General features: G+C 30.7%; 1 protein-coding gene and 1 long non-coding RNA gene across 3 annotated transcripts in view; both read left to right on the forward strand.

Annotated features, from left to right (window-relative positions):
* Nucleotides 1-4,179: 4,179 nt before the first annotated feature.
* The window catches only part of LOC134724653 (calponin homology domain-containing protein DDB_G0272472-like), a 41,619-nt gene continuing 19,715 nt past the window's right edge, over nucleotides 4,180-26,083 (forward strand). Inside the window, exons 1-12 of one of the 2 annotated variants that reach the window (XM_063587804.1) lie at nucleotides 4,180-4,336; nucleotides 5,988-6,060; nucleotides 7,086-7,245; nucleotides 7,902-8,097; nucleotides 8,468-8,576; nucleotides 9,278-9,375; nucleotides 10,693-10,772; nucleotides 11,193-11,301; nucleotides 17,635-17,732; nucleotides 18,817-18,891; nucleotides 19,981-20,081; nucleotides 20,905-21,032. In XM_063587804.1, coding sequence (XP_063443874.1) covers nucleotides 7,100-7,245; nucleotides 7,902-8,097; nucleotides 8,468-8,576; nucleotides 9,278-9,375; nucleotides 10,693-10,772; nucleotides 11,193-11,301; nucleotides 17,635-17,732; nucleotides 18,817-18,891; nucleotides 19,981-20,081; nucleotides 20,905-21,032 — 1,140 coding nt within the window. In that variant the 5' untranslated portion in view covers nucleotides 4,180-4,336; nucleotides 5,988-6,060; nucleotides 7,086-7,099. The remainder of the gene's footprint in view (nucleotides 4,337-5,987; nucleotides 6,061-7,085; nucleotides 7,246-7,901; nucleotides 8,098-8,467; nucleotides 8,577-9,277; nucleotides 9,376-10,692; nucleotides 10,773-11,192; nucleotides 11,302-17,634; nucleotides 17,733-18,816; nucleotides 18,892-19,980; nucleotides 20,082-20,904; nucleotides 21,033-26,083) is intronic. The other variant, XM_063587803.1, reaches the window with a different exon arrangement.
* LOC134724654 (uncharacterized) lies at nucleotides 12,426-15,243 on the forward strand. Its single transcript, XR_010108471.1, has 2 exons — nucleotides 12,426-13,275; nucleotides 13,914-15,243. It is a non-coding gene; the product is annotated as an uncharacterized LOC134724654 (long non-coding RNA).

Raw genomic sequence — 26,083 nt, forward strand, 5'->3', positions numbered from 1 at the left:
TACCTATATGGAAGTCTAGTACTATTTTGGTGTGAAAAAATTATGAAAATGAAGTTTTGGTATCTTTTTGATTTTTTTTCAAAAAATAAGGTAAAAAATGCTAAAATAAGAAAAATTGAGAAAATTTGTGAAAAGCCAGTTTCTTTCCTTTTTCAAATATCCATCACCAGAGGAAAACAACACTTTAAAAAAATAACGAAAATTCAATTTTTGGTATCTTTTTTACTCTTTTAAAAAAAATGAAAAAAATAAGGAAAATTGTAATATTGAGAAAATTATGTTTTGCCAAACCAAAATGGTATTACATGGATTAAGTTGCAAAATACCATAAACTTTTGCATCTTTATTGTATTTATCATGTTTAAGTGGTAAGTTGTAGTCTTGTCGCCACTTTGTTCCTTTGGTTGCCATAGCAGCCATAAAATGTACACTATTCATTTCCTGTAAGCCTTTTTTGTACAAATTTTCACCAGGAAATTACTTAGTTGGAAGATGCAAGAAAATTCTTATTGAATTGGCATGTAGATCATAAGTCAATGTCACAGATACCTACAATACAATTTTATGCTGTACTTTGACCTTTGACCTCAAAGTAAAAAGATGACTTTTGTTTACAATTCTTTGTAGGGAGCATGATCTGTTTGCCCTTTGACATTTGGCACATGTGTGCAGCACCTCAAGACAATGTGTTGTGTTCCAAGGACCATCATCCCCAAATTTATCCAAACCTTTTAACAAAATTTCATAGAGATCCATTGATTGAAAATAAAGTTATTGTCGGAAAACCAATGTGTCTTCAGACAACAACAATGACGACATCATACCATTATACATTTCCAAAAATTGTTTGCGGTCGAATAATAACTGATTAGAGCCTCATTTCTTAACCTTATATATTCTGAACTCCCAACTGGCATGACCATCATGACCATGGATCTTGTCCATTGATATTTTTTTTTGGGGGGGGGGGGGGCAGGGAGGATTTCAAATCAAGGACGGACACCACATGAATACATTGGTACATGCACGTATATACTTGATAATGACAAAATCTACAAATAAGGATGCTCTTGGTTTTTGCAAAATAAAATATGATATGCAGAGTGGTTTAGTGCCTTATTGAAGGCTGTACCTATTACTATAAACTTTTACATTGTATGGTCTCTTAATGGAGATTGAGATGTCTGATTACACTTATGCAGAGGCGGAATAAAGGGGGGCAGGGGGGCTTATATAGGGAATCACTGAAGTGTGACTGGAGCGAACCCCCTTAGGTCAGTCAGTGGGCCCCCTCTTATGAAAATTTCTGGATCCGCCACTGTTATACTACATCTTCTGATTATTATTGTGTTCCATAGCAGTTTCTTCAAAACCTTTGGAAATAGAAGCACCATTTATCTTCATCACTTGGTTTGTATAAAAGTCAGAATATGACAACAGAGAATTATTCCTATACGTCACAATGATTATGGCCTAAAGAGAACTGTGATAGGTACATGTAGCCTTGAAATTGGCAATCATATAAAAAATCTCCTTTGTTAATAAGGCGGATAACTTGGCCTGATTAAATGTGACATATACTTAGCTACAGTGTTAACATAACAATTAGTTTATTCTGTCTATTCAATCCATAAATTTTGGTCAAGATTCAAATGCATGTACTGCACAAAACAAAAAATAACAAGGGCATACCACATTGATACTTATAATAAAGTTTATTTTTTGGTGTACATATTTCTAAATAGCACAGAAATGTTAACACAATTATTTTAAAAAATACAATTTTTGACTTTTCTTTTCCTTTAAACAGATTTGTTTTAATATAAATTGGTCCCATTTCCTGTTACTCTGTAATAATTTGAAATTTATTTTATCAACACATATACATCTTTTTAGTAATTCATATAACCCCTTGCTTAACCGATAAATGACATGTATAAATATTTGCCTATAAGCACATGAAACGTGATAAATATCTAAATAGTTTCAGAAAAAATTGAAATATTCTTTCAGACACCCAGTAATATTTTAAAAGATACAGATCCATAAACAATTAAGTTGATATTCTTAAAATTGTCCTCTATTAAAATTGTCATTTTCAACATTGAGGTCTCTCAAATACTGAAGTAACTGCCAAAATATTACCAATAGTCAAACAATACACAAAAAACTAGACTAGGTATTGAAATGTTCTTCTGGTCACTTTGAGGGTCCCAAACTGGTTACAGTTTCATGTGTGTTTTTCTTTTAGCTCAGTCACCTGAAAAAAATTGAAGGAATAGTCAAGCCATACATTTATACATCAGTTTTTTGCTTGAAAATGTTTTAAATTAATTATATTAAATAAGATGAATTTTAATATTATATACATGTATTCAAGTACACATATTTGAAGTTAAATATAATTTTTTAGAAGATTTCACATTCAGGACTTCATATACATTTGTAGTGAGAGATTAAAACCCTTCTTGCATATCTGGAGAATAAATACTTGGTCTCATTAATTTTTGTGTGTGTGTCATCTGTGTTTTAATTTGTTCTTGAATTATTAAAAGCTGACACTGGTCATCTCAAAATGTTTAACGATTCATTTGTTTTTTCACAATTTGTGCATCATGTATTTTCTAGACAATGATGCACACACATAATGCATTTTGCAAGTTTTTTTTTTATATATTGTACAAAGATAGTTTCAGTAAAAACAAATTATAAGATAGATATATTATTGTTCCAAAACACAAGAAAAGTAACTTTATCATAATACGACAGGGTAAACGTAATACCATAATATTAGAGATTTCCAATAAAATGACTTTACTCGACATAACCGACCTAACTCAGCGTATTTCGTCCTACTACATTGAAGCGTGACGGAGGGGAGCATACACTGCATGCATGTTTTGCTATTTGAACACGCATTGTTGCTGGAATATGCCTTCAGTAAAATTCAACCACAACTGGTTTTTTTTTACTCTTTAAATATTTTGTCATTAAACTTTGAATGACTTTATTGAAATAAATACTATAATAGAAAAAGTAAATTAGCAACTTGTAATCAAACACACCCACCATTTTTTGTCATTTCACTTGACCCATATTTTAGTTCTTCTCACATTATGAATTTTAAAAACTACCGAGACGACATTTAGCATACACATATTAAAATAACAAATTCCGAAGCGAGAAGGTTGCCTTTTTATTGTTTTTAAAAGATTTAACGTTTAGCACACCCGAATGTAAAAGGTGTACTCGACTTTTAAAACAAAATAATATTTTTCTATAATTTAATTGAAGATAATTTGAAGTGGGCAGAAATTCATATCAATTATCAATTTTTCAAAAGTACTTTTTCGTCTTTAACTACTATGAATCGTATGATAGGTATAGATACGTATATATACGTGGTCTTATGACAGTGATGTTTAGGCGGGAATCTCAATAATCACGTGATATATACAAATCATGATTTCTTTCGTTTTTCATCATCTTAGAAATATTTCATATTGATAAAATTTATTATGAATGGGTGTCATAGTTACGGAATACTTAGTTAAAACTTGAGTAACGCATTTAACAAAATTATATTGGTTAGCAACAACCGCCCGGTCCCGTTACGTAAGTACGTCGAGTTAGGTACGTATGTCATTTTATTGGAAATCTCTAATACGACAGGGTTACGACCCCCCCCCACCCCCCCCACCCCGGTTACGTAAACGTAATACTTACTGTGATACATAATAAAATATCATGTAAATAAAATATTTGGAATAAGTAATTTTAATAACAAAAAATATGTTTCTTGGCGCTTAATAGTTTCTTGTCGCTTAATAGTTTCTTGTCGCTTAATAGTTTCTTGTCGCTTAATAGTTTCTTTTTGTCGCTTAATAGTTTCTTGTCGCTAATATTATTCTTCCTGTCGTTTCATGACGCTTCTTGTCGCTAACATTCTTCTTGTCTCTAATTAGTGAGACCAAAAAAACTGAACACATGAATTGAAAATAAAAAAATCAATGAAAACTGAGTAATTTGTGTATTTTCAGTCATTTCTTAAAAAAAGTGCTTTAAATTTCATTTCTATTGGAAATTGTGAATTTATTTTAATATTTTTTTCAACATTTACTCTATCTTTTCTTAGTTTTAAAATAGGGCAAAGTGAAATCCCGCAAATTATCGCGAGATATAAACAATCTCCAGGACGACGAATGGCGGCTGCCACAGTATTTCTAGACTTTCTAAAAAAAGCTTAGTTATTTGTTGACAAACAAGACTACAACACAATACTGACACGCATTAGAGATACGATTCTGAACTTTATATTGAAATAGCTGTCACTTCTGTAAGACTTTTATATTTTCACAGGTCAACCATTGACATTGTCCTCATTCTAACTTTCCAGAAAAAAAATGTTCATTTAACAAATTAACGATTTTCTTTCATGAAAATATAGATAATTTGATTAACACAACCTTAAAAACATCTTATAATTCAACAGTTGTTTTAATAGAATTTTAAATGTAGGGTGCAAAGTGGTAGCCAGGGAGGAATGCATTTTTTGAGCGAAAGGAACTGATACCAATAGTCACTTGTTGGGTCTCTCATGTTACATATACTCACCAGTTGCCAGAGTAATTTATTTCACTTCATACAATAATTCTATAATATTTTTAAAGCGCCACCTACAATATATAAGTACAAAGGAGAAACTACATTTGTGATAATTATTTTACAAGAGAGGATAATTTACAAGAGAGATTACTCTGTCATCACGACAAAGATTGAAGATTGAAGAGTTCTTTTGATTTGCCAATATTGCAAAATGTCTTCCTTATTTCTGCTGGCGTAAAAAATAAATAGCATATAAACCCACATCAATGTTAAATCAATTCTTACTGCATATACTGTGACATTAAAACATAAGCATTGTGTGCATGAATAGTCCAGATTACTCTGACTCCAATGGCTGTTTTGCCAGACAAGCTGGGGCCATGGGACGTCAGAGCTCGTCCCATATCAAAAAGTGGATATTTGCCCACCCAAAATAGATGCACTGCTTCCTCACTTCTGGAGCCAACTGGGGGTCTTGGAATTTTATAAATCGGGCATCAATCTCTTCATTTTTCATTTATCTCTTCATTTATGTAAGTTTCACCTACCTGCCAATCTTTATTTTTCTATATTTTAACAGTTTTCATAGTGACCCCTCCATTTCAGCATTTTGACTTTCACTTTCAAATATGGACGTCAAGTTACGAGAGAGTTCGTGGCCTCGAGACTCAAATATACAAATATTTATATTTTTTTACCTCCTTTGTAGGAGATCGATGTTTAACATCTAGAAGCAACCACGTTTTTTCACCTCCTTTAGAGGAAATCGCTAATCAGCATTTAGTTCCGACCACGATAACAATCGGAAGCTCTCGGACCTTTAGGTAATTGCATCGTAAATGAACAAGTTGTCACATTATGGTCATTTGCACTGTTTCTCGTGGTCGCGTGATAATCTTTGAAAATGATAGTCAAAATGCTGAAATGGAGGGGTCACTATGAAAACTGTGAAAATATAGAAAAATAAAGATCGGCAGGTAGGTGAAACTTACATAGATGAAGATAAATAAAAAAAGGAAGAGATTGATGCCCGATTTATAAAATTCCAAGCCCCCAGTCGGCTCCAGAAGCGAGGAAGCAGCACGTCTATTTTGGGTGGGTAAAAATATCCACTTTTTGATATGGGACGAGCTCTGAATCCAACGGCCCAAGCTTGTCTGGCAAAACAGCCGTTGGATGTCAGAGTAATCTCGGACTATGTGTCAGGAAATTTAAAGGATCCATAAATGGTCAAATAGAAAAGTTGAAATAGTCATAGGTTCATACAAACATGCTTCTGTTGTTTGGTGGCTGTCATGATTTCTGGTTATTCTGTCACTTTTGATTACATTATGGTATACAATGGTATATGCCTACATTAATTCCCTCTTTTACAATTACAGTGTAGTCCCCAGTTGTCCGTGTGGCCGGTGATATCACGCATTTACTGATTTCATCATATCAACACAGTAACAAAGATAATCATTTTATTCATTTTTTTATTCTTCCGAAGGGATGAAAAAGAATAAATTTGATAAGTGCGAGGGGTCAAATATTTAATAACTGCAATCTCATGATTTACATTATTTGGCCAATTTGAATTTCCATTTAAAAAAAATACATTATCAGATAAAATTTGTTTTATATAAATCAAATTTATATCAAATTGAAATAATTTTTGCTCTGCATACTTGGCAGTATACATGGTATACATGTGTTTGGTTCAAATTCAGCTATATTTCATCTATAGTCATGATAGTAGAAAATCTTTCCTTTTTTTTTTTTCCAAATAAGCTATTTTTGGAAATCACCAGACTTTGGAGGAACTCTCAGAACAGGGGTTTCCTTAATTTTAGACACACATTACACACAATATTGAGGGTGAAACCATACAAACAGAAGATTTTATAATGAATGTAATCACATAATATTATCCAAATATTGGTTTTATCAGTCATGTCAGTTGAATGAAGTGAAGTAACGAGTCTTAGGTGTGCGGATTCACCGGACTGCACCGTACATGAATTGAGGTATAATGTTCCTATGAGTTTAGGGGAAACACAGGTACATTTGTACAGGCATAATTTTTTGGGAGTTAATACAATGTATTTGTAGATACATGTACATGTATGTGTCTTCATTGACAATTTGACAGACAACCAGTAAATATATATATGGATTCAATTGATATTAATTTAATTAATTTAATTATCAAACAAATTAAACAAATTAATAATTAATTAAATTATCAAACAAATTAAACAAATTAATAATTAATTAATTGGTTGAATTACTAATTAATTAATTATGTTTTGACAAGTTTTAAACATGTTTTTGTATATAACAAGCAAGTTATAACAATTCTTCATTAATTTTGCCTTGATCATATAGTAATCCTTATTGAACTCACCTCAATTCCTATGAGCAAGACAATTTTGTTGTATTCTTTTTTACTTGATGTATGATTTAATTTTGATTTAGAAAATTGTTGGATTTTTTTTAGAATTAAGAAGTCATGGTTTTAACCGATTTACCTTTTGAACGTGGAACATTGATCCATCAACGTTACAATTTGTTGAGACGACCAGGAAGTGCACCTGCTTTCAAGAGAGATGAAGATGAGAAAAAGGAACAGAGCAAAACTTATGCTACTTTTTTAAGGTAATCAGAGTTTAGGATAGAATTTTACTAAAATTACCATTGGCTTATTCAGATCATGGGGTGCTATAAAAAGTTATATTTATAATGAAAACGGCAGTGAGGCCAATTTAAACATATGTTCAACTGTGTAATAATATTTAAACTGTATATGAGTTCTTCATATATCCATGACATGTCTACTTTGGTTAAAAACTACAAAAGCATCAACTTGGCAATTGGTGGTATTATATTCAATCATAAGAGACATACTGAAACAATGCTGTATTTGTTCACAAAATATGTAGTAAACTTTGAAATATAAACTTCAATTCATGGACAAATTTTGATTTAAAGCACCATTTATCGATGGAATATATATATGTGGAAAATAAAAATCATAGCAAACAGGTCTGAATATTATTAAAAAAAATGTGCATAGGGTTAAAAATGTATACTATAGATACTCAATGAATAGATTGCACTAAGACACCTAGAACATGTAGAATGAGCAGTGTCACAACAATATCATGCCACATTAAAAAAATTAGCCCTTTTGTCTCATTATTGCAATATCTAATGGACGACTTCACCTTTGGGTTTTCAACTTTGAATAATGTTTTAGGCTATTAATAATGTATTGGTCAGTGTTTTTAATCCATATTGAATATCTTTATCAGGGAGCAAGAAAGGAAAGTTGATCCAGAACTTGGGTTTTTAGACTCAACAAGATTCACAAATCCGTATGTTGTAAAGAAGAACAAAGAAAGAACAAAGTTCTCACATTCTGGCAGCGGTAAACCATCCATTGTGTCTCTGTCCAACAGGATTGCAAATGGCCAGAAAGAACATAACAAAAGAATCAAAGTGATTGAGGTAGATAAAAACAAGAGTACCTCATATCATGGCATTGATATATATTTATACTGTGATTTCTGCAGTGTGAGATCTTTATTGTTCTATGATTAAAAATTACCAATAACTAATTCAGCATTAATTCATTTTTCACAAAAAAAAAATTTGTACATTTGTAGGTCAAAATTAATTTTTAATAAAAACAATTTAAGTTGTAAGATATGTTTGCAATGTTTTAAGTGGGAAATGTAAAAGAGGTATTCTGATCCCAGGAAAATGGGACTTATTTTCAGCTGACTGAAGCTTGAATCCTGATAAACAGTGTGTTCTTGTAAGATAAAGAAAGTTCTGTTAGATTTGAAAAAAATAATATATTTATATTTTCATACAGGATCACATGTGGCAACATAAACAAGAAGAGCGAGAACTAAAACGTATTGAAGGAGATATAATCAAAAACCAGAGAGCTGTCAGACATACCATGAGAGATTTTGAAAATGGTTGGTATAACAATTCTTTAGTAAGAGATAAAAATTATGATAAAAAATAAACAAGAATGGTTTTACTCGTCATATTCGGGGCCATTTATAGCTTGCTGTTCGAGCTAAGGGTCAGTGTTGAAGACTGTACAATGACCTATAAGGGTTTATTTTAAAAATTATGACTTGGACGGAGATTTTTCTCATTGGCACTCATGCCATCTCTTCTTAAAGCTATATAATATGATAAAAACCAACGCAGAACAGAAACAACAGTAGAGAAGAATATGGCAATTGGCATTACATTTTTGTGAGGAGATTATGATTTTAAAATGTTACAAAATAGTTCATTATTCTGAAAATTAAGGACATATATATAGACATTTTTAAAGCAATTTCAGAAGATATTTTTAATAAGAAACTTATTGAAAGGAGATTTTTAAACCTATATTCTTGAAGAATGTGATTTTTCAGATGAAATTTATTTTAGAAAGAATGGAATGTTTAATATTAAATAGTTTATATGAATTGTTTTGACATAAAATACATATATTGTAATATCAGAACATTTTTTAGTCACATCTAGCTAACATTTTTCTCATTCTCGCATGACGATAATGTTTTATATATCAATATTTTGAAATCTTTTAAATTTGTAGACTATAATTTATTTGAATTATCTCCCTTGGTGTATGTTTTCATTATTTTCTGCAATTTTACAGCAATAAATAAAAAGAGATTAGAAGAAGAAAAAAAATTAAATCAAGGATTGGAGAAATACACAGTCATACAGAGAGAACATATACACAGGAAAGAAGAGGTAACTAAAATATAAAAAATAAAAAAAACAACACTAAAATGCCTGGTAAAAAAGAGTTTATACACAAAAAGAACACATACGTAAGTTTCATTTATACATTGTCAGACACAAAGTTTCAAAAGACAAACAGCACTATGAAAAATTCTGCGGCAAAAGGATTCATACTTATATCATGTTTATACTTTTTTATAAAAAACAATAAAAAAAAAAGGGAACTACTTATTCATATTTACAAGTTTTGAGATTGAATAGTTATAGAAGACAAAATGTTCCCCCAAAAAGACATTATTATGAATTTTCATAAAGAGATATGGAAGTCTTTTATATATACCAAGTAGAAAGGTTATCATGAATTATTTCTTACGTTTTTTTCAATTCTTTAAAGTTTAAGGAGACTGTTTGTAAGTATTTGGCATTGACTTGCTTTATTTATACACAGATTTCATAAATGTTCTCATTGTTAAAGGCCGTACATTGACCTATATAGTTGTTAATGTCTGTGTCATTTTGGTCTTTTGTGGATAGTTGTCTCATTGGCAATCTTACCTCACCTTCTTTTTTATATCATTGTAGTTAGAATTAATTCTGTTGTGAAGCATGGACTTTTATATGTGTAATCTTTTTTGAATTTTGAATTTATATTATATCGTTTTAAGAGAAAGAGCATGCATTTATGAAATAGGAGATAGACATCAGCACATACATGTAAACACCTTATTGCTACTTGTCTGCCATTACTGGACATCACAACAGGTCCCTTAAATTTTGACATCTTATGCAAAGTATCTGACGCTACAATGGAAAAGTGGTTGTTGTATGACATAAATAGTTCAAGTGGCAAAGATTCTCAGGTCAATCATGGTAGATTTCCTTATTGTGATAAGGTGCACTATATAGAAGCTCTTTACATGATTTTTTTCCTTTCCATCTTAGGTCAATATTCCAAAAGAAGAATTCATCTCCAAATTTACTTTTATTGTCAAGATGCAATAATGTTTGACAAACTTTAATGATTCATTCAATAAAGCATATTTTGGTGATAAATAACAGAATTAAATTTTACCTGCACTGTCCTGTGGCAAACAGGATGACCATTGAACTAGAAAATAAAATACAGCACACAATTAACAAAGCAAGATATTTTTTTTTTTCAGCTGATGACTGCATGTCTTTGCAACTATTTTTGTATGTGTTTGTTTCAGTTAAGTTGGGAAAGAGAGAGTTCAAAAGACAGGGTAGAAATTTTTTTACGAACAGTTAGTCATATGACAATATATATATATATATATATATAGTAACTTACACTTTCACTTTCAGTCAACAAAAGAACGATCTCAACAAACGATGAACTTTGAACAGGGAAGTAAATCTGTTGGTAGAAAGAATGAGCTCACAAAGTAAGTAAGATTGAATATATATATCTTCCCCTAATTCTTAGCTGTTTTATTGTTTACCTTACTTGTTGATTATTTTTATTTAATCAACATATGGTTTGTTTGATTATAGCTATTCATTGGTCCAAATTTGATAATGACGTCAAATTTTCTTGCTTTCCTCTGAATTTCTTATTGTGACTTCATGAAAAAAGGCCACCACACCTAATGACCTTGCATAGAAAGAACACATCTTTTTTCAGATCAATTGAGAAGAAGGAATAAGTTTGCCTGCATACTGCATACACATAATTAGAGAAAATGTTCTCTATATTTTATTTTTTTGCCAATTATTCTCTATCCAGACCTCTTTTTTTTTTATATTTGTCCATCAATAAGTCAAATTAAAACTCACAATTTATTGCTACTTTTGATTTATTAAAGGTCAGATACTGCTAGAAAATATAAAGCCAAAATGAGTGAAATAGAATTAAAAAGGACTGAATTAATGAGACTGAATCAGGAATATGAATCTAAAATGAGATCAAAAGAGGTTTGTTTATATATGTATTATTACAGGGAACACTAAATTTATTTATTTTAATATGCAAATAAAAAAGGTTAGCCTAAAATTTGATAAACAACACATTGTTTATTACTATGGGATGTTTAACAACCTTGAATAACAATGAAGGTCTAGGTGGTGGGTTATTGATTAAATTAATGTATCCTGTCATTTACCGTGATTTCAATTTTGAACACCTCATTCAGAATTTCCCATTACATCATTGTGAAATTTTTTATTCATATTGTTTATTATAATATTTATCCACTGCACATAGTTGAATTTTAAAATGCTTGGTATAAAAATTTATCTATTTCTTGTTTTCCATTTATTTTAACTCTGAAAGGGCTCATAGAATTCACAAAACTTGACAATTAAATTGCAAACAATATAGATAAAAAATTGTTGTTGCATTTGTGATTTTTTTTTACTTTGTAAATGTTTGTTCGGGATTATGTAACTTAGACAATTGTAAATTGCCTTTTTTCCTAAAATTGCAAATGGAAATGGGGAATGTGTCAAAGAGACAACAACCTGACCATAGAAAAAACAACAGCAGAAGGTCACCAACAGGTCTTCAATGTAGTTAGAAATTCCCGCACCTGGAGGCGTCCTTCAACTGGCCCCTAAACAAATAAATACTTGTTCAGTGATAATGAACGCTATACTAATTTCCAAATTGTACACAAGAAACTAAAATAAAAATAATGCAAGACTAACAAAGGCCAGAGGCTCCTGACTTGGGACAGGCGCAAAAATGCGGCGGGGTTAAACATGTTTATGAGATCTCAACCCTCCCCTATACCTCAAGCCAATGTAGAAAAGTAAACGCATAACAATACGCACATTTAAAATTCAGTTCAAGAGAAGTTTGAGTCTGATGTCAGAAGATGTAACCTAAAAAAATAAACAAAATGACAATAATACATAAATAACAACAGACTACTAGCAGTTAACTGATAAGCCAGCCTCAGATTTCAATTAAACTGATTGAAAGATTATGATTTCATCATATGAACATCAGGCACAATCCTTCCCGTTAGGGGTTTAGTATCATACCATCATAACATATATGAGAAGAACATAACCCGTGTCATGCCAACAACTGTTTTTTAAAGGCAGTGCTTTAAGGCCTGACTTTTAAGTCATGAGGTTCATCTTTTCATACGCAATCTTTGCAGGGGGTCTTTTGGCCAGAAATAGACCCGGAAATGTTCGAATTTCTCCTCTTCTTTTTATGGTATAATATGGTTTTTGTTTCTTTCATTTACATTGGGGACTAAAGAAACGATCAGTGTGTATTGTTCGTTTTATAGAAATTGTTATTAGTGTGTATTTTGCATTATAAGCAGTCAACCTGACTACAAACTATCATTATGTGTATTCCGTGTGGAAAGAGGTCGGGTCAATTTCGAGTGTTATCTGACATCTAAAGATTCTTTAATTAGTTCAGACGTTGATATAACAATGAAAAGTCGACTGAACATGATTAATATTGCATCTTCTATAATTCAAAGCGGAATTCGGTTTATGAACGAGAAACCGTAAAAGCGTTTCTAGTTATGTATGTTGTCTACGTATTATCCTGGTTCCCGATACTACGTTCCGGGTATTAGCTTTTTGATATATGTGATGTGTAACATTACGATCGGGTACCAGCCAATCTACGTGTGTATGTGTATATGATTTCCCGCCAAAATGGCCGATTTACAGCTAAAAAAATAGTTCATAAACGTTCCGTATAATGATATGCTAATTCATGATTAATCGTAATTTTTTTTTATCTTTGTATAATAAATATAACAAAATGGATTCCACAAAATTGAAAATAACATTATTTTACGAGGATTTCTCATATTTTTCTCACTTCCGGCGCAGTAATACGTATGTTTTGAAGAAGCTCGAAGGATTTGACAAAGTGAATTGAGAAGGAAACGGATAGATATACGTCCTTGCTATCAGGTAAAACAATTTAAATGTACAGAACAAAACATTTACTTCACGCAAATAGTACAGGCTTAAGCTTTTTACTGTCTTACACGACTGTAGTCGAGTGTTTAAACGACGGCGGTGACCTACAAGGTACGGGTCATACTGGGTCAAGTCTAAATATGTAAACATCTCCACGTGCTATTAGGTAGAAAGCATCGTAATGCAATGTCTACAATTTTTCCTCCTTTATACATCGTTTAACCAGATATATTTCTCTTTCAAATACTCTTTAACACGGATTGAATGTACGTATATTTTCTAGTGTTTTCTTGTCCTTATTAAAGTTCATTTGTTGATGTTTAAATATTTTTGAACGACTGAAAACAGGAGTGAATGAATGCAACAATTATATATACTGAAGACTTGGGCTGTAAAATGATAGTGTACGTATATCATACTGATAATTAATCTTGCAGTAATTATGTTAATTTAGGATGTAATGACAGGAATTCACGAGTTATGCCTCAGGCTTTCTGAAAAAATATCAATGACAATGTAAAAAGGAACAAAACATTGACACGAATGATGCTCTCTTCTATGTTATAGTTATTTAGGTATGTGTGTTGCACAAGTTTCAAAAAAACTTAAGTTATAAAACTTTTTTTCAGGGCACAAACCCACTTTAAAGAGACTTGTCTACTGCCATACCCATCCTATTTTCATGCTCCATTTGCAAGCAAGAGACTGAATGGTTTGCAAAATTAAAAATCAGGACGGTGTCCAATTAAAACAAAAGAACTAAACTGGATGAATATTGTAGGAGAAATCTAGAGGAAAGTTTTGATTTGTGAAATTGGTTTTCCTGAAAAGTCATTCATCCTAGCCTGTAGAAAGGAACTATAACTGTCCACCACCAACTGACGAGCTAATGTTGAGCTTCACATATGGAATTACTCAAATACCATCAATGTCTATGTTTTCAGCACAGATTTCACAAGTTATGACAAAGCTGTGCTTTTTTTTATACCTGTTAAAGAGTTGTATACTAAATTTAATTTTTTTATCAATAAATATATATTGTGTCATTTAAGAACTTGTATTTTGCCAAAAAATGCATACTAGTGAATGAAAGTGGTGCAGTTCATTTTGCTTTGGTATATAAAATTGAATTACAATTGTTCATGTTATTGGAATGCTTATAAAAATAAGGAGATGTGGTACAATGTATATGATATTTAGTGAGTTTATCAAGCAAAAGTGAATAAGAAATAGGTATAAGCAGTTACAGGTACATGTACTACTGTACAATCTCAAACTATGAGAAAAACTCATACCGTAAAGAGAATTTCATATTTACAAGTAAGTTTTGTCTTTGTGTTGAATAATTTTCTTCTATTGTTTTAATTTCAAATATGGGAAGTGGTTAAATGCTAATGAGACAGCTGTTATGGCCACAGAGCTTTAATTGAAAACTTCTTTTTCATTCATACCGGTAGATTTTGCCTGGAGTTAGAAACATATCTGCCAACTTTTCATATTGCACATGGGGGTTTTACGTGAAAGATGGTCAATATAGTCATACAAAACCTTCAAGGGAGCCTTCAAATGGAAGCAGGACAAGTTGCCCCACTGGCTAATCGCCCCACTTTTTTAAAAACTGCCACAAACTGATTTATCAAATCGCCCCACATGTGAAATTGGTTAAATCATGTTTAATATTACTCCTGTCAACTCGCCCTACTTATAAAAAAACGGTAATATTTAGATTAATATATACAATTAAAAATAAAAACTCGCACCACTTTAACGAAAACTAATCTACACAGAATACAAACAAACCAAAAATTAATTTAATTACTACATGTATTATTGATATATACTGAAATTATAATTCTAAAAATAAAACTGATTGTTGAAGAATAACTGTAAGTTTTGAAGCTTAGTTATTTGCATAACAGTTGAAAAGAAACCAGTTAAATGTATCAAAATGCAATATAAGGAATTTAACTTATATTTAATGGAATAACATCTTTTTCCATAAGTGGGGCGAGTTGGCATTACTAAATTCATCCTGGTTAATAATATATTTATCTAGATTTCACCCATTTCCATTAGGTGGGACCAGTTGGCAGGAGAAATATTAACGGGATTTATCACAGTTCACAAGTGGGGCGATTTGGTAATTCAGGTTGGGGCAGTTTTTTTGTCGAGCCTGCGACTTTTGTCGCAGAAAGCTCAACATACATTGTAGGGATAGTGATACGGCGGCGGCGATGTTAGCTCAGTTCTTAATAGGTTTATATTTTAGAAGGTCCGAGACCTGGATGCTTCATACTTTGTATATGGTTGCCTCATGTTATGAAGATTCCGTCGGTCACATGTCCAATGTCCTTGACCTCATTTTCATGGTTCAGTTACTACTTGAAAAAAAAGTTAAAAATTTTTGTAATGTTAAATTCTCTCTTATTATAAGTAATAGGATAACTATATTTGGTATGTGCGTACCTTGCAAGGTCCTCTTGCCCGTCAGACAGTTTTAACTTGACCTCGACCTCATTTCATGGATCAGCGAACAAGGTTAAGTTTTGGTGGTCAAGTCCATATCTGAGATACTATAAGCAATAGGTCTAGTATATTCGGTGTATGGAAGCACTGTAAGGTGTACATGTCCAACTGGCAGGTGTCATCTGACCTTGACCTCATTTTCATGGTTTAGTGGTTATAGTTAAGTTTTGTGTTTTGGTCTGTTTTTCTTATACTGTTTGCAATAGGTCTTCTATATTTTGTGTATGGAATGGTTGTAAGGTGTACAGGTCTACCTGGCCGGTGTCATATGACCTTGACCTCATTTTCATGGTTCAGTGGTCAAAGTTAAGTTTTTGAGATTTGGCCTTTTTTTCTAATACTATATGCAATAGGTCAACTATATTTGGTGTATGGAAATATTTCATGATCTATATGTCAGTCGCACAGGTTTTATTTGACCTTGATCTCATTTTTTACGGTTCATTGCTCAGTGTTAAGCTTTTGTGTTTTGGTCTGTTTTTCTTAAACTATAAGCAATAAGTCAATTTTATTTGTTGTATGGAAGAATTGTAAGCTGTACATGTCTACCTGGCATGGTTTATCTGACCTTGACCTCATTTTCATGGTTCAAAGGTCAATGTTTAGTTTTCTTGGTTTATGTTAAGATTATGTGACAGTTGTAATAACGCTTTATTATTAGGACTATCAACATAATATCAATGATTAGTAAAGAAGAATAGACATTTCAGTGTGTGCACCCTTGTTTTTAAAGTGGGGCGAGTTAGTGAAAAGTGGGGCGATTTGTCATGGATTCCCTACAAATATATTCTAATGTGGATTTTGGCTTCTTCGTGCATTAGCAAGTTCATAGCCATTGTTAAATTAATTGTTTTCTTTAAAATAGTCGACAAAATTGCTCTTACAAAATTTCCATTTGGGAGCCTTGAGCTCGATTGGGGAAATACTCTGCAAAAACTGACAGTTGACAGGTATGGTCATCAAAAAAGTTGACATGTTACTATGTACATTTACCATTATGTTACTTGATGTCCTTGCTATACACACAGTACAGAGACTAGTCAATCTTTGTGAACTTTTTTTTATGGGAGTCATAGAATATGTGTATACAATCAATAATTAAAAATAGTCTATTTATATTGAAAAGGAAAAGTTCTTATATGTCTAAAGAAAAGGGACGGACGACACCAAAGGGACAGTCAAACTCATAAATTTAAAGCAAACTGACAAGGCCATGGCTAAAAATGCATTTCATGGGAGGCACAGAAAATATACTGTAAACAGTAGACTAGATATAGGTGAAATAGGTACAAAAGAACTCTAAATCTTAAATTCTACAAACCACCTCTGTTCTATCCATGGAAGATAATGATATAACTGGACTAGAAATACACACAACCTGTAATTAACTGCCTTTACAGCGCTTTCGCGCTTTGATTGAATAAATGTGTTTAGTTCCGATGCAAAGACCCTATAAGTGAATCAATATTAACGCCAAAATATGCAATCTTTAATGACCTAACAACAGTATCGTAACTATATCCCTTCTTAATAAGTCTATTTAAAGGTTGTTTTAGTATCTGAGGAGAATATTGACATTTTGTGCTTTATGAAGAATATTTTCATAAAAATATTTTTTATGATAACTGCGCAAGATTTTATAGCACTGTGATAACCAATTTATCTGTGTATTTTTCGAAATGAAAACCAAATAGGGTTAGTTGTTTTAGAAATGATTCCTTATATTGTTAGTAATTTTTTCTTTTGTAGTATCGGAATTCGTGGACTTATTGCCTTTTTTGTGTCTTCTGTCTCTTTTTGATACAATGCTGTTGGTTTTTTTAGGAAGAAGAGCACAGATTACAACAAGAACTAACAGACTTAGCCATTACTTTGAATATGGAGGCTCAGAAAGGCAGAAAACAACAATTTGATTTGAACAAGTATGTATCCTTTCATATACTGTAAATTCAGAAATTATTGTGTGCATTTATTATTTCAAATTTGTCATTTTAAAAAAAATGCAATTTTAGTTTTTGTGATATTGAGATAATTTCTGTTTAATTCAGAATAAAAAAAATCAAATGTGATAATAAAACTTCACAATAATTTCTGAATTAACAGTACTTGTTTTAACATCAACAGTACACATTTTATTGTATCAGATACATATTTCAATAATAAATGCCTCTCCTGTGGAGCATGAGGCCAAACTATTTTAAGATCCTTAACTAACTCATTATAAAATTGCAGAGTATATATTTAAAAAGAAAAAAGACAAAAAGTATAGCCAAAGCCTATAATCCTCAATTTAGAATAATTTCCAAAGTAGGAATTTTATTAAGATATATAAAAAAAAGAAGATGTGGTATGATTGCCAATGAGACAACTATCCACAAAAGACCAAAATGACACAGACATTAAAAACTATGGGTACGGCCTTCAACAATGAGAAAAGCTCATACCGCATAGTCAGCTATAAAAGGCCCACATAAGACAATGTAAAACAATTCAAACGAGAAAACTAATGGCCTTATTTATGTAAAAAAATGAACGAAAAAAAATATGTAACATATAAACAAACGACAACCACTGAATTTACAGGCTCCTGACTTGGGGCAGGCATATACATAAATAATGTGGCGGGTTAAACATGTTAGCTGGATCCCAACCCTCCCCCTAACCAGTGGACAGTGGTATAACAGTACAACATAAGACATGTAAGAACTTACTATAAAAATCAGTTGAAAAAGGCTCAATTCATCAGATGGACAAAAATACAAGTGGACATGTCCTGGTACTTATACATCCCGACACAAAAAGACAATGAACAGATCTGAGAGTACTTGCAGTTATCTGACAGCTAATTCAAAGCCACTAACAACTAATAACAAAATCATGCATCTAAGCATAAAGAGCATGTTACATACATTATTTTTAATAAACAAATTCTATTATAATGATAATATATATACAAACAAAATATGTTGATTTTGTAAGGTTGTAAAATTTGTGCCATTATTTCAGAGAGAAGAAGCGACAGGAAGCCAACAAGATAAATGAAGACGTATCAGCTGATAAATCTGTAGAAAATAAAATGATGTAAGTATAATTAAAAGGAGACATAGCCAGCAGTCAAACAACAACCTCATGAACAAAAGACATATAGGGATCAATAATGTACAGTCTGAGTTTATTAGAATTCTCTTATCGTTTATGTGAAATGTTTCACTTGGGAGAAATGTTTGCTCCTTTTGTATTTGAAATGAATACTGGAATATTTCTACTTTATTTTTTGAAAATTCACTCCAATAATTGAAAATTAAATTTCACAAAGTTCCTTTCAAATTACATAAAGATGACAAACAACATAAAACTGTATCATGTATATACTGGTCAAAGAGGATAATTTTAATTTTTTAAAGTAAACAAAAGGCTTTTTCTTTTTCTTGCATGTATAGTTTTGTTTGATAAACTGAATTATTTCACTTGTTACATCTGACAAAAAGTAATTTAGAGGTTGGCATGTTTGGTTTTGTTTGATAAACTGGGTTATTTCCCTTGTTCAATCTGACATAAAGTAATTTTGATGTTTCCATTCTGCAACCAGTTTGTCTCGACAATAGCTTCAAACCTCTTTATTTTAATGTGTATATTTACCAATCAGGTTTACTGTAACTCTTACAATTTTCTAACTCAGTACATACTCAGTACATAGTCCACTTTTGAATGGTTTTGATTTATTTATTGTATATTGAAGATTCATTTATTTTTGTAGATATCCATTTTCTTGGATTAAGGAAAACTTACATCTTTGTGGATATTTGATCTTATGATTTTGCAAAAGCCTGCATACAAGCCTATAGAACATTTGTCATTTGTTGAATATTTAATTTCCACAAAATCCAAAAAATTGGTATCAAATGACATACCCGTAGCCAGGGGGGTTCGGACGAACCCCACCTTGAAAATAAATAAGCACTGTTAAAGTCAATGTTCTGTTCTAATGTGACTGTTAAAGTCGAGTTTGTGAGTCCAAAGAACCCCCCCTTGGAAATTCCTGGCTACAGGCCTGAATGAATAATAATGAATCCACAGTATTATGTTAGAAACAGAAAAAGACAATCTGTTTCATGTATCACATTTTAGTAAGTGAACCTTATAAAGGAGGAAGGTTTTTTCTATTAACAGGAGAAGTGATGGGGACACTAAGGCAGCAGAATCAAACAAAAGAAAATTAAGTGCTGATTTAAATGTAACGAAGTCACATTTAGATATTAAAAAGAGAGATGGTAAGGTTTTTTTTAGCAATTTTTTTTTATCTTTCATAATGCTGAAATTCAACATTGCAATAGTATAATGAAGAAATGAAAGTTTCTTCAATAGATTAAGTAGTATACATCAAAATCACCAAAAAATAAACTTTAAGATCCCCACCTTTTGTTTTTAGTAATTACTTGGCTAAAGGGTCTTTTTCAGCCTTTAGAAAATACAAAATCAGGGTATTTTAGCTGAAAGGTGTGGACAATTAAAAGGCACCAGTGAATTTGAATCACCTCATCCATAAATCAGATATAAAGTGAAAAATGTAAAAGATAAGGACAAATAGTACATTAAACATAGTCAGAATAGTTTAGGAGACAAGTCAAAATAGAGATACACATATTTAAAATATGTACATGTTTTGGAAGAAATTATTGTGAAACAATCTGGAAATTTTGATAAAAATAAATTTAATTAATTTTTTGAAAGGTGTATTTGAGATGTGGGATTTGAAAAAAAAATTATAAATGCATTTCATTTTATAAAAAACCAAGAGGTCACAAAATGGAAGCAAAGTACGGGTTTCAACAGGATAAAGAAACAAAAAAATCCTCACTGGTATTTTGAAAGTTGAATTTAATTCTGCATAGTTAATATGATTTCTGCTATAAACTTCTAGTCATATAAAAAATCTTGTACATTTTATTGAAGAAATAATGGTATTCTTAGTGTTGTTGATAGAAGGGAATGGAAGAGAAGGATTAAATTGAATAAGATTAAATGAATTAGAAAGCTACTTTCTATGAAATGTAAAGATACACCATACAAAAAACATTATTTTTTTATTTTCAGAAACTCGTCATTTAACTGATACTCAGTTTAGGTTGACTGATAATTCTAACACACAAAGACAGTTAAATGAAGCTGCCTTACACGCTGAAATGGATCTCAAAGCCAAACAGATACAACAAAAATTAGAGGTAACAATTAAACTTTATGTTAGCATTTGTTGTCTATCTTTTTGGTATTTTGTTACAAGGGACATCACTCCTTCTACAGCAAGTTCCGATATAAATGAAAATAGTAAAACCAAACCTTGATGTGAAACAAATAGAAATACCAACCTGTTAATATAAAGCTATTGGTTCAAGCCATTTGCAAGAATAAACACCTTGAAAAAGGATACAGGTATGAAAAAATATTACAGTTAATAGGGATTACATGTCAGGTACTTGAAATTATGCATGTAAAAAGGTGTGTTTGATTTCATAGGTTTTGTCATTTGTCTGAATGGGAGGGAGTTGATATGATAATGAATATGACATATGAAATATTATATAAATACATATTTTACATAGAAAACATTATTTATCATAATAAACTTAAAGTAATATTTCAAGTGGTGACATGTCCAAAGCTTTGTATCAGCTCATTTTAAAAAAGTATAATTATAAGGTATGTTTACCTCATTTGGAATATGGAGTTAAAGACTATTCTTCCTGAAAAACACAGGAAGTTTTGGGAATTGTCTCCCCTTGAAACAAGCATTGGCACTTTATTTTTTGAAGAATATAAATGCTGTGATCAATATACTTTATAATAATTTAAAGCTTACTTATTAGCACTTCTTACTTTTTCACCAAATTCCAAAAGGATGGATCTTCCACTGAATATATGCATGAATGCATTCCTCAGATGTAATTTTATTTTGGAAATTACTCCTAGTGTTATAAACAAAAATGTTGCATATTTTTTTTAGGTATGTAATGTTGTATTATCAAAATTTGTGTTTAACAGTGAAAAAATGTTAAATAGCAGTATTTTCTGCTATTTCTATATTTATTGTTGCACAATTTTAAATGCCTATTTGAAAAATAGAATCAAATGTTTGCCTTTTCATTCTAGAAAACTCAGTTTCCTACATTTCAAGTGTTATTGCAGCAAGACATCTTGCAGCTTTTTCTAATATCTCTTTCTGAAGTTATTGAGTTGTTTAATTTATCCTATATTTAATCAGAAAGTTTCATTAGAGTTGTCTTCCTTTGATTATGGTTAAAAACTAGCAATAACTTTAAATTAGCCTAGTGTATATACATCCAAAAATAGTCACCAAAAACAGTCAATATTTATGGGATCAAATACAAATGTAATTTGTAAATGTAGACATAAATGTACCTCAAACTTTTTGTACAAAAGTGATAAATATTTAAAATGTTAAATATGCATGATATTTAGGGAGACATTTAAGAGATCGAAAGCTATATATTATATATAATATATATCTTGCTTTTTGTCATAATTATATTCAGAATGGGTTAAATATTTGTGTATGACACATTCCTATAGGTTTTTGTCCTCCTTAATGAAGACAGACATGTAGAGTTTTCAAAATTTTAAAATAACTTAACACTGGAACCATAATAATAGTTTTTATTCATATTCCATTTTTTAAATGCAAAATATCATAAAAAAAATCAGTCCTCACCCGAACAGTTTAGCAGAAATTATTCAATTAGTAATTATAATGTTTCTTGATGAAACCAAATTTCACTGCAATTTAATGAATTTTGTACTTTAGACCTTTAGAAGGATTTCACCTTGAAATACCAAAGACTAAAGAGTCTTGAAGTTTGATCAATAACAACCCTACTTTAATGATAATGATAAAAAAACTTTGAGAAGAATAAATGTGATTTGTATGTTTTCCTTTTGATCTTACTAAAATCAGGGGATTACATCATATACACAATGTAAAGAAAGCAATCTCACACATTCATATCAATTTGTTTCAATTTATCAATGAAATGCTTGCAACTTCATTCATACAACGGAACAACCATTACTGATATTATTATTGTCGAGCCTTTGACTTTAGTCGAAAAAGCGAGACTAAGCGATCCTACTTTCCGTCGTGTTCGACGGCGGCGGCGTCCACAAATATTCACTCTGTGGTTAAAGTTTTTGAAATTTTAATAACTTTCTTAAACTATACTGGATTTCTACCAAACTTGGACAGAAGCTTGTTTATGATCATAAGATAGTATCCAGAAGTAAATTTTGTAAAAATAAAATTCCACTTTTTCCGTATTTTACTTATAAATGGACTTAGTTTTTTCTGCGGGGAAACATAACATTCACTCTGTGGTTAAAGTTTTTAGAATTTTAATAACTCTCATAAACTATCCTGGGTTTGTACCAATCTTGGACAGAAACCTGTTTATGATCATAAGATAGTATCCAGAAGTATATTTTGTAAAAATAAAATTCCATTTTTTCCGTATTTTACTTATAAATGGACTTAGTTTTTTTCTGCGGGGAAACATAACATTCACTCTGTGGTTAAAGTTTTTAGAATTTTAATAACTTTCTTAAACTATCCTGGGTTTGTACCAAACTTGGACAGAAGCTTGTTTATGATCAGAAGATAGTATCCAGAAGTAAATTTTGTAAAAAAATAAATCCATTTTTTCCATATTTTACTTTTAACGGACTTAGTTTTTCTGCAGGGAAACATTACATTCACTCTGTGGTTTAAGTTTTTAACATTTTGATAACTTTCTTAAACTATCCTGTGTTTGTACAAAACTTGGACAGAAGCTTGTTTATGATTATAAGATAGTATCTAGAAGTAAATTTTGTAAAAAGATAACTCCATTTTTTCTGTATTTTACTTTTAAATGGACTTAGATTTTCTTCCAGTTAACATTACATACAGTCTGCAGTTTAAGTTTTTAAAACATTTATTAGATTCGTTAACTATCCTAGATTTTTACCAAACTTGGACAGAAGCTTCTTACAATCATAAGATAGTATCAAGAGGAATATTTTTATTGATTTTTACCTCATTTTTGTTGTGTCTGTGATTTACAGCAAAAGTAGGCGAGACACTGGGTTCCGCTGAACCCTTACAAATTTAATTTTGATATATTAAGAACAATTCCAAAATCTTCTTAAGACAACTTTTCATTAATTTATAAACGGTTTCTTCATTCCTTCCTAATGAATGCTTAAACTCAGTCAAAGGATGTTTCAGCCTAACATTGGAACAATCATTTGACATCATGTATACTCTGACTCAATGCAGAATTATGTTGCCATGATTAAGGACAAATATATTTTAAATTCATTTATAAGTTAAACTTTAAATATGTACACTGAATTTTGGGTTTTTAAGTCTGGGGTGAAGTTGAAAATGTCAAGTCAGTTTAACATTGTGACCGAATTATTGCAAGCAGATATTAAACTCAAAACACCTATGTATTTTCCAATAAAATGTGACCATCCCATACATTGATTTAGATGTAAAACATATAGTTTTATTTTAATAGATATTTTATGGAGTATGAATATTATTGTATACCAGTCACCACAAGAAAGTATCCATCTAAAACTGAATGCCTCAAAGTACAAAGGAAAAATTTACATCTTAATAGTCATATAAAGTCATACCATTGCATTGATATGATATCCATAAAAAGATGAAATAAACAAATCAAAAATCTACAGAAAGGCAAGTGTAAAATGGAGAAAAAAATCAACAACTCTTTTTCATTAAATGTTTCACTGTTGAAAAGATAAGTGAGAAAATTGTAGCAATGAAGAAATTAAACTTTTTTTTTAAAGTAAATTTTATCAAAAATTATTAAGTGGGTTTAACAATTTTCTTCAGATACTATTGATGGAAACATTTCATTTATCTTATGTAAATGGGAGTCATAATTGAGTGCATTTTAAACACTTTTCTTGACAGTAATGTTTTGAGATGTCAATTTCGCTAATTGTCGTACATTTCACCCTAATACATTACCACATCTGCAGGTGTTGTACATTACAAATTGATATAGGTTTATTAGTTATAGATGATTTATGGGAAAACTGTTTTGATGTTGATGTTAACCTATGTTTTTAGTATCATTTTTTTTCATTTTACGTATAATGTAGAAATTTTATCCTTATAAATGGAAACATTCTGTATAATTTATAGATGATATATGTATGCCATTTGTTTTCTCTGCTGTAGGTCTATTTATAATCATCATATGGCACACAGGGCACAGGAAAGTAGTCATTTTCTTTTTCGTAAATCTGTAATTTAAGGTTTTCAAAGTTGATATTTTTATTCAAAGTAAAACACATAGCACCATTGTACCTTACCTAAAGCATCAATTTAGTACAAGTCTACATGACAATATGATCCTAAGACAATCAATTATCCAATTAAGTTAAAAGAGTGGTGGTCTTGTTGCAGTATTCTAGCCACAAGTGTTGGAGGTCATAGGTTGGAGTTGGTGAAAAAATAGGTGTCCTTTCAAATTCTAAATAAAAAAGATCAGTTCATTCAATTGAAATATCTAATTTATCTTAAATCTTCGAAATTGGTTATTACAAAAAATTGGAAATCCACAGTCAAATTTATGAAAAAAAATGTTTTAATTATTTTTTTGTTTTTCAAAAAAACCATAGACATAGTTAAAAAAAAGAAAAAGAAAATGTTCTTTTAACACAGGTAACTTTTAGTACAATCATAGTTTTTTTTATATTAATAATTGTCTTGTTACATGTTAGTTGCCTCCCTTTAGTTGTTGGTTAAAACTTTGATAGGTATTTATGTAATTGTGTCATTTCAAGAGTTAAAAGTATTATTTATGAAAAGATTGGAAAAAGGACAAGTTTAGGCCAAATATTGCCTTGAATTTCAATTTTATCATTAAACGTCAAAATTGGTTCTTAAATACATGTATGTCCATTTTGGATATATTGACAAAATCTGTTGATTTTGTGCATTTTTCAAGTAAAAACTATAAAATGGTCACATCCTGGAATCCAACATATTTTGTAATCATAATCACCGATCTCAAATCCCTCAACAAATCAATCTTCCTGGCCTGTGCGGGCCGCAATTAATTAAGCTAAAATCTTTAAAGAAGTTTAAAAAATATAACATAAACTGACATTTCAACACAAATTATTTGTAATGAAGGGATCATTACTTGGTAATTTATAATGCGATATTCCCAAAAGAAGCTATTTT

Source organism: Mytilus trossulus, chromosome 7 (genome assembly GCF_036588685.1).
Source record: "Mytilus trossulus isolate FHL-02 chromosome 7, PNRI_Mtr1.1.1.hap1, whole genome shotgun sequence".
Lineage (NCBI taxonomy): Eukaryota > Metazoa > Mollusca > Bivalvia > Mytilida > Mytilidae > Mytilus > Mytilus trossulus.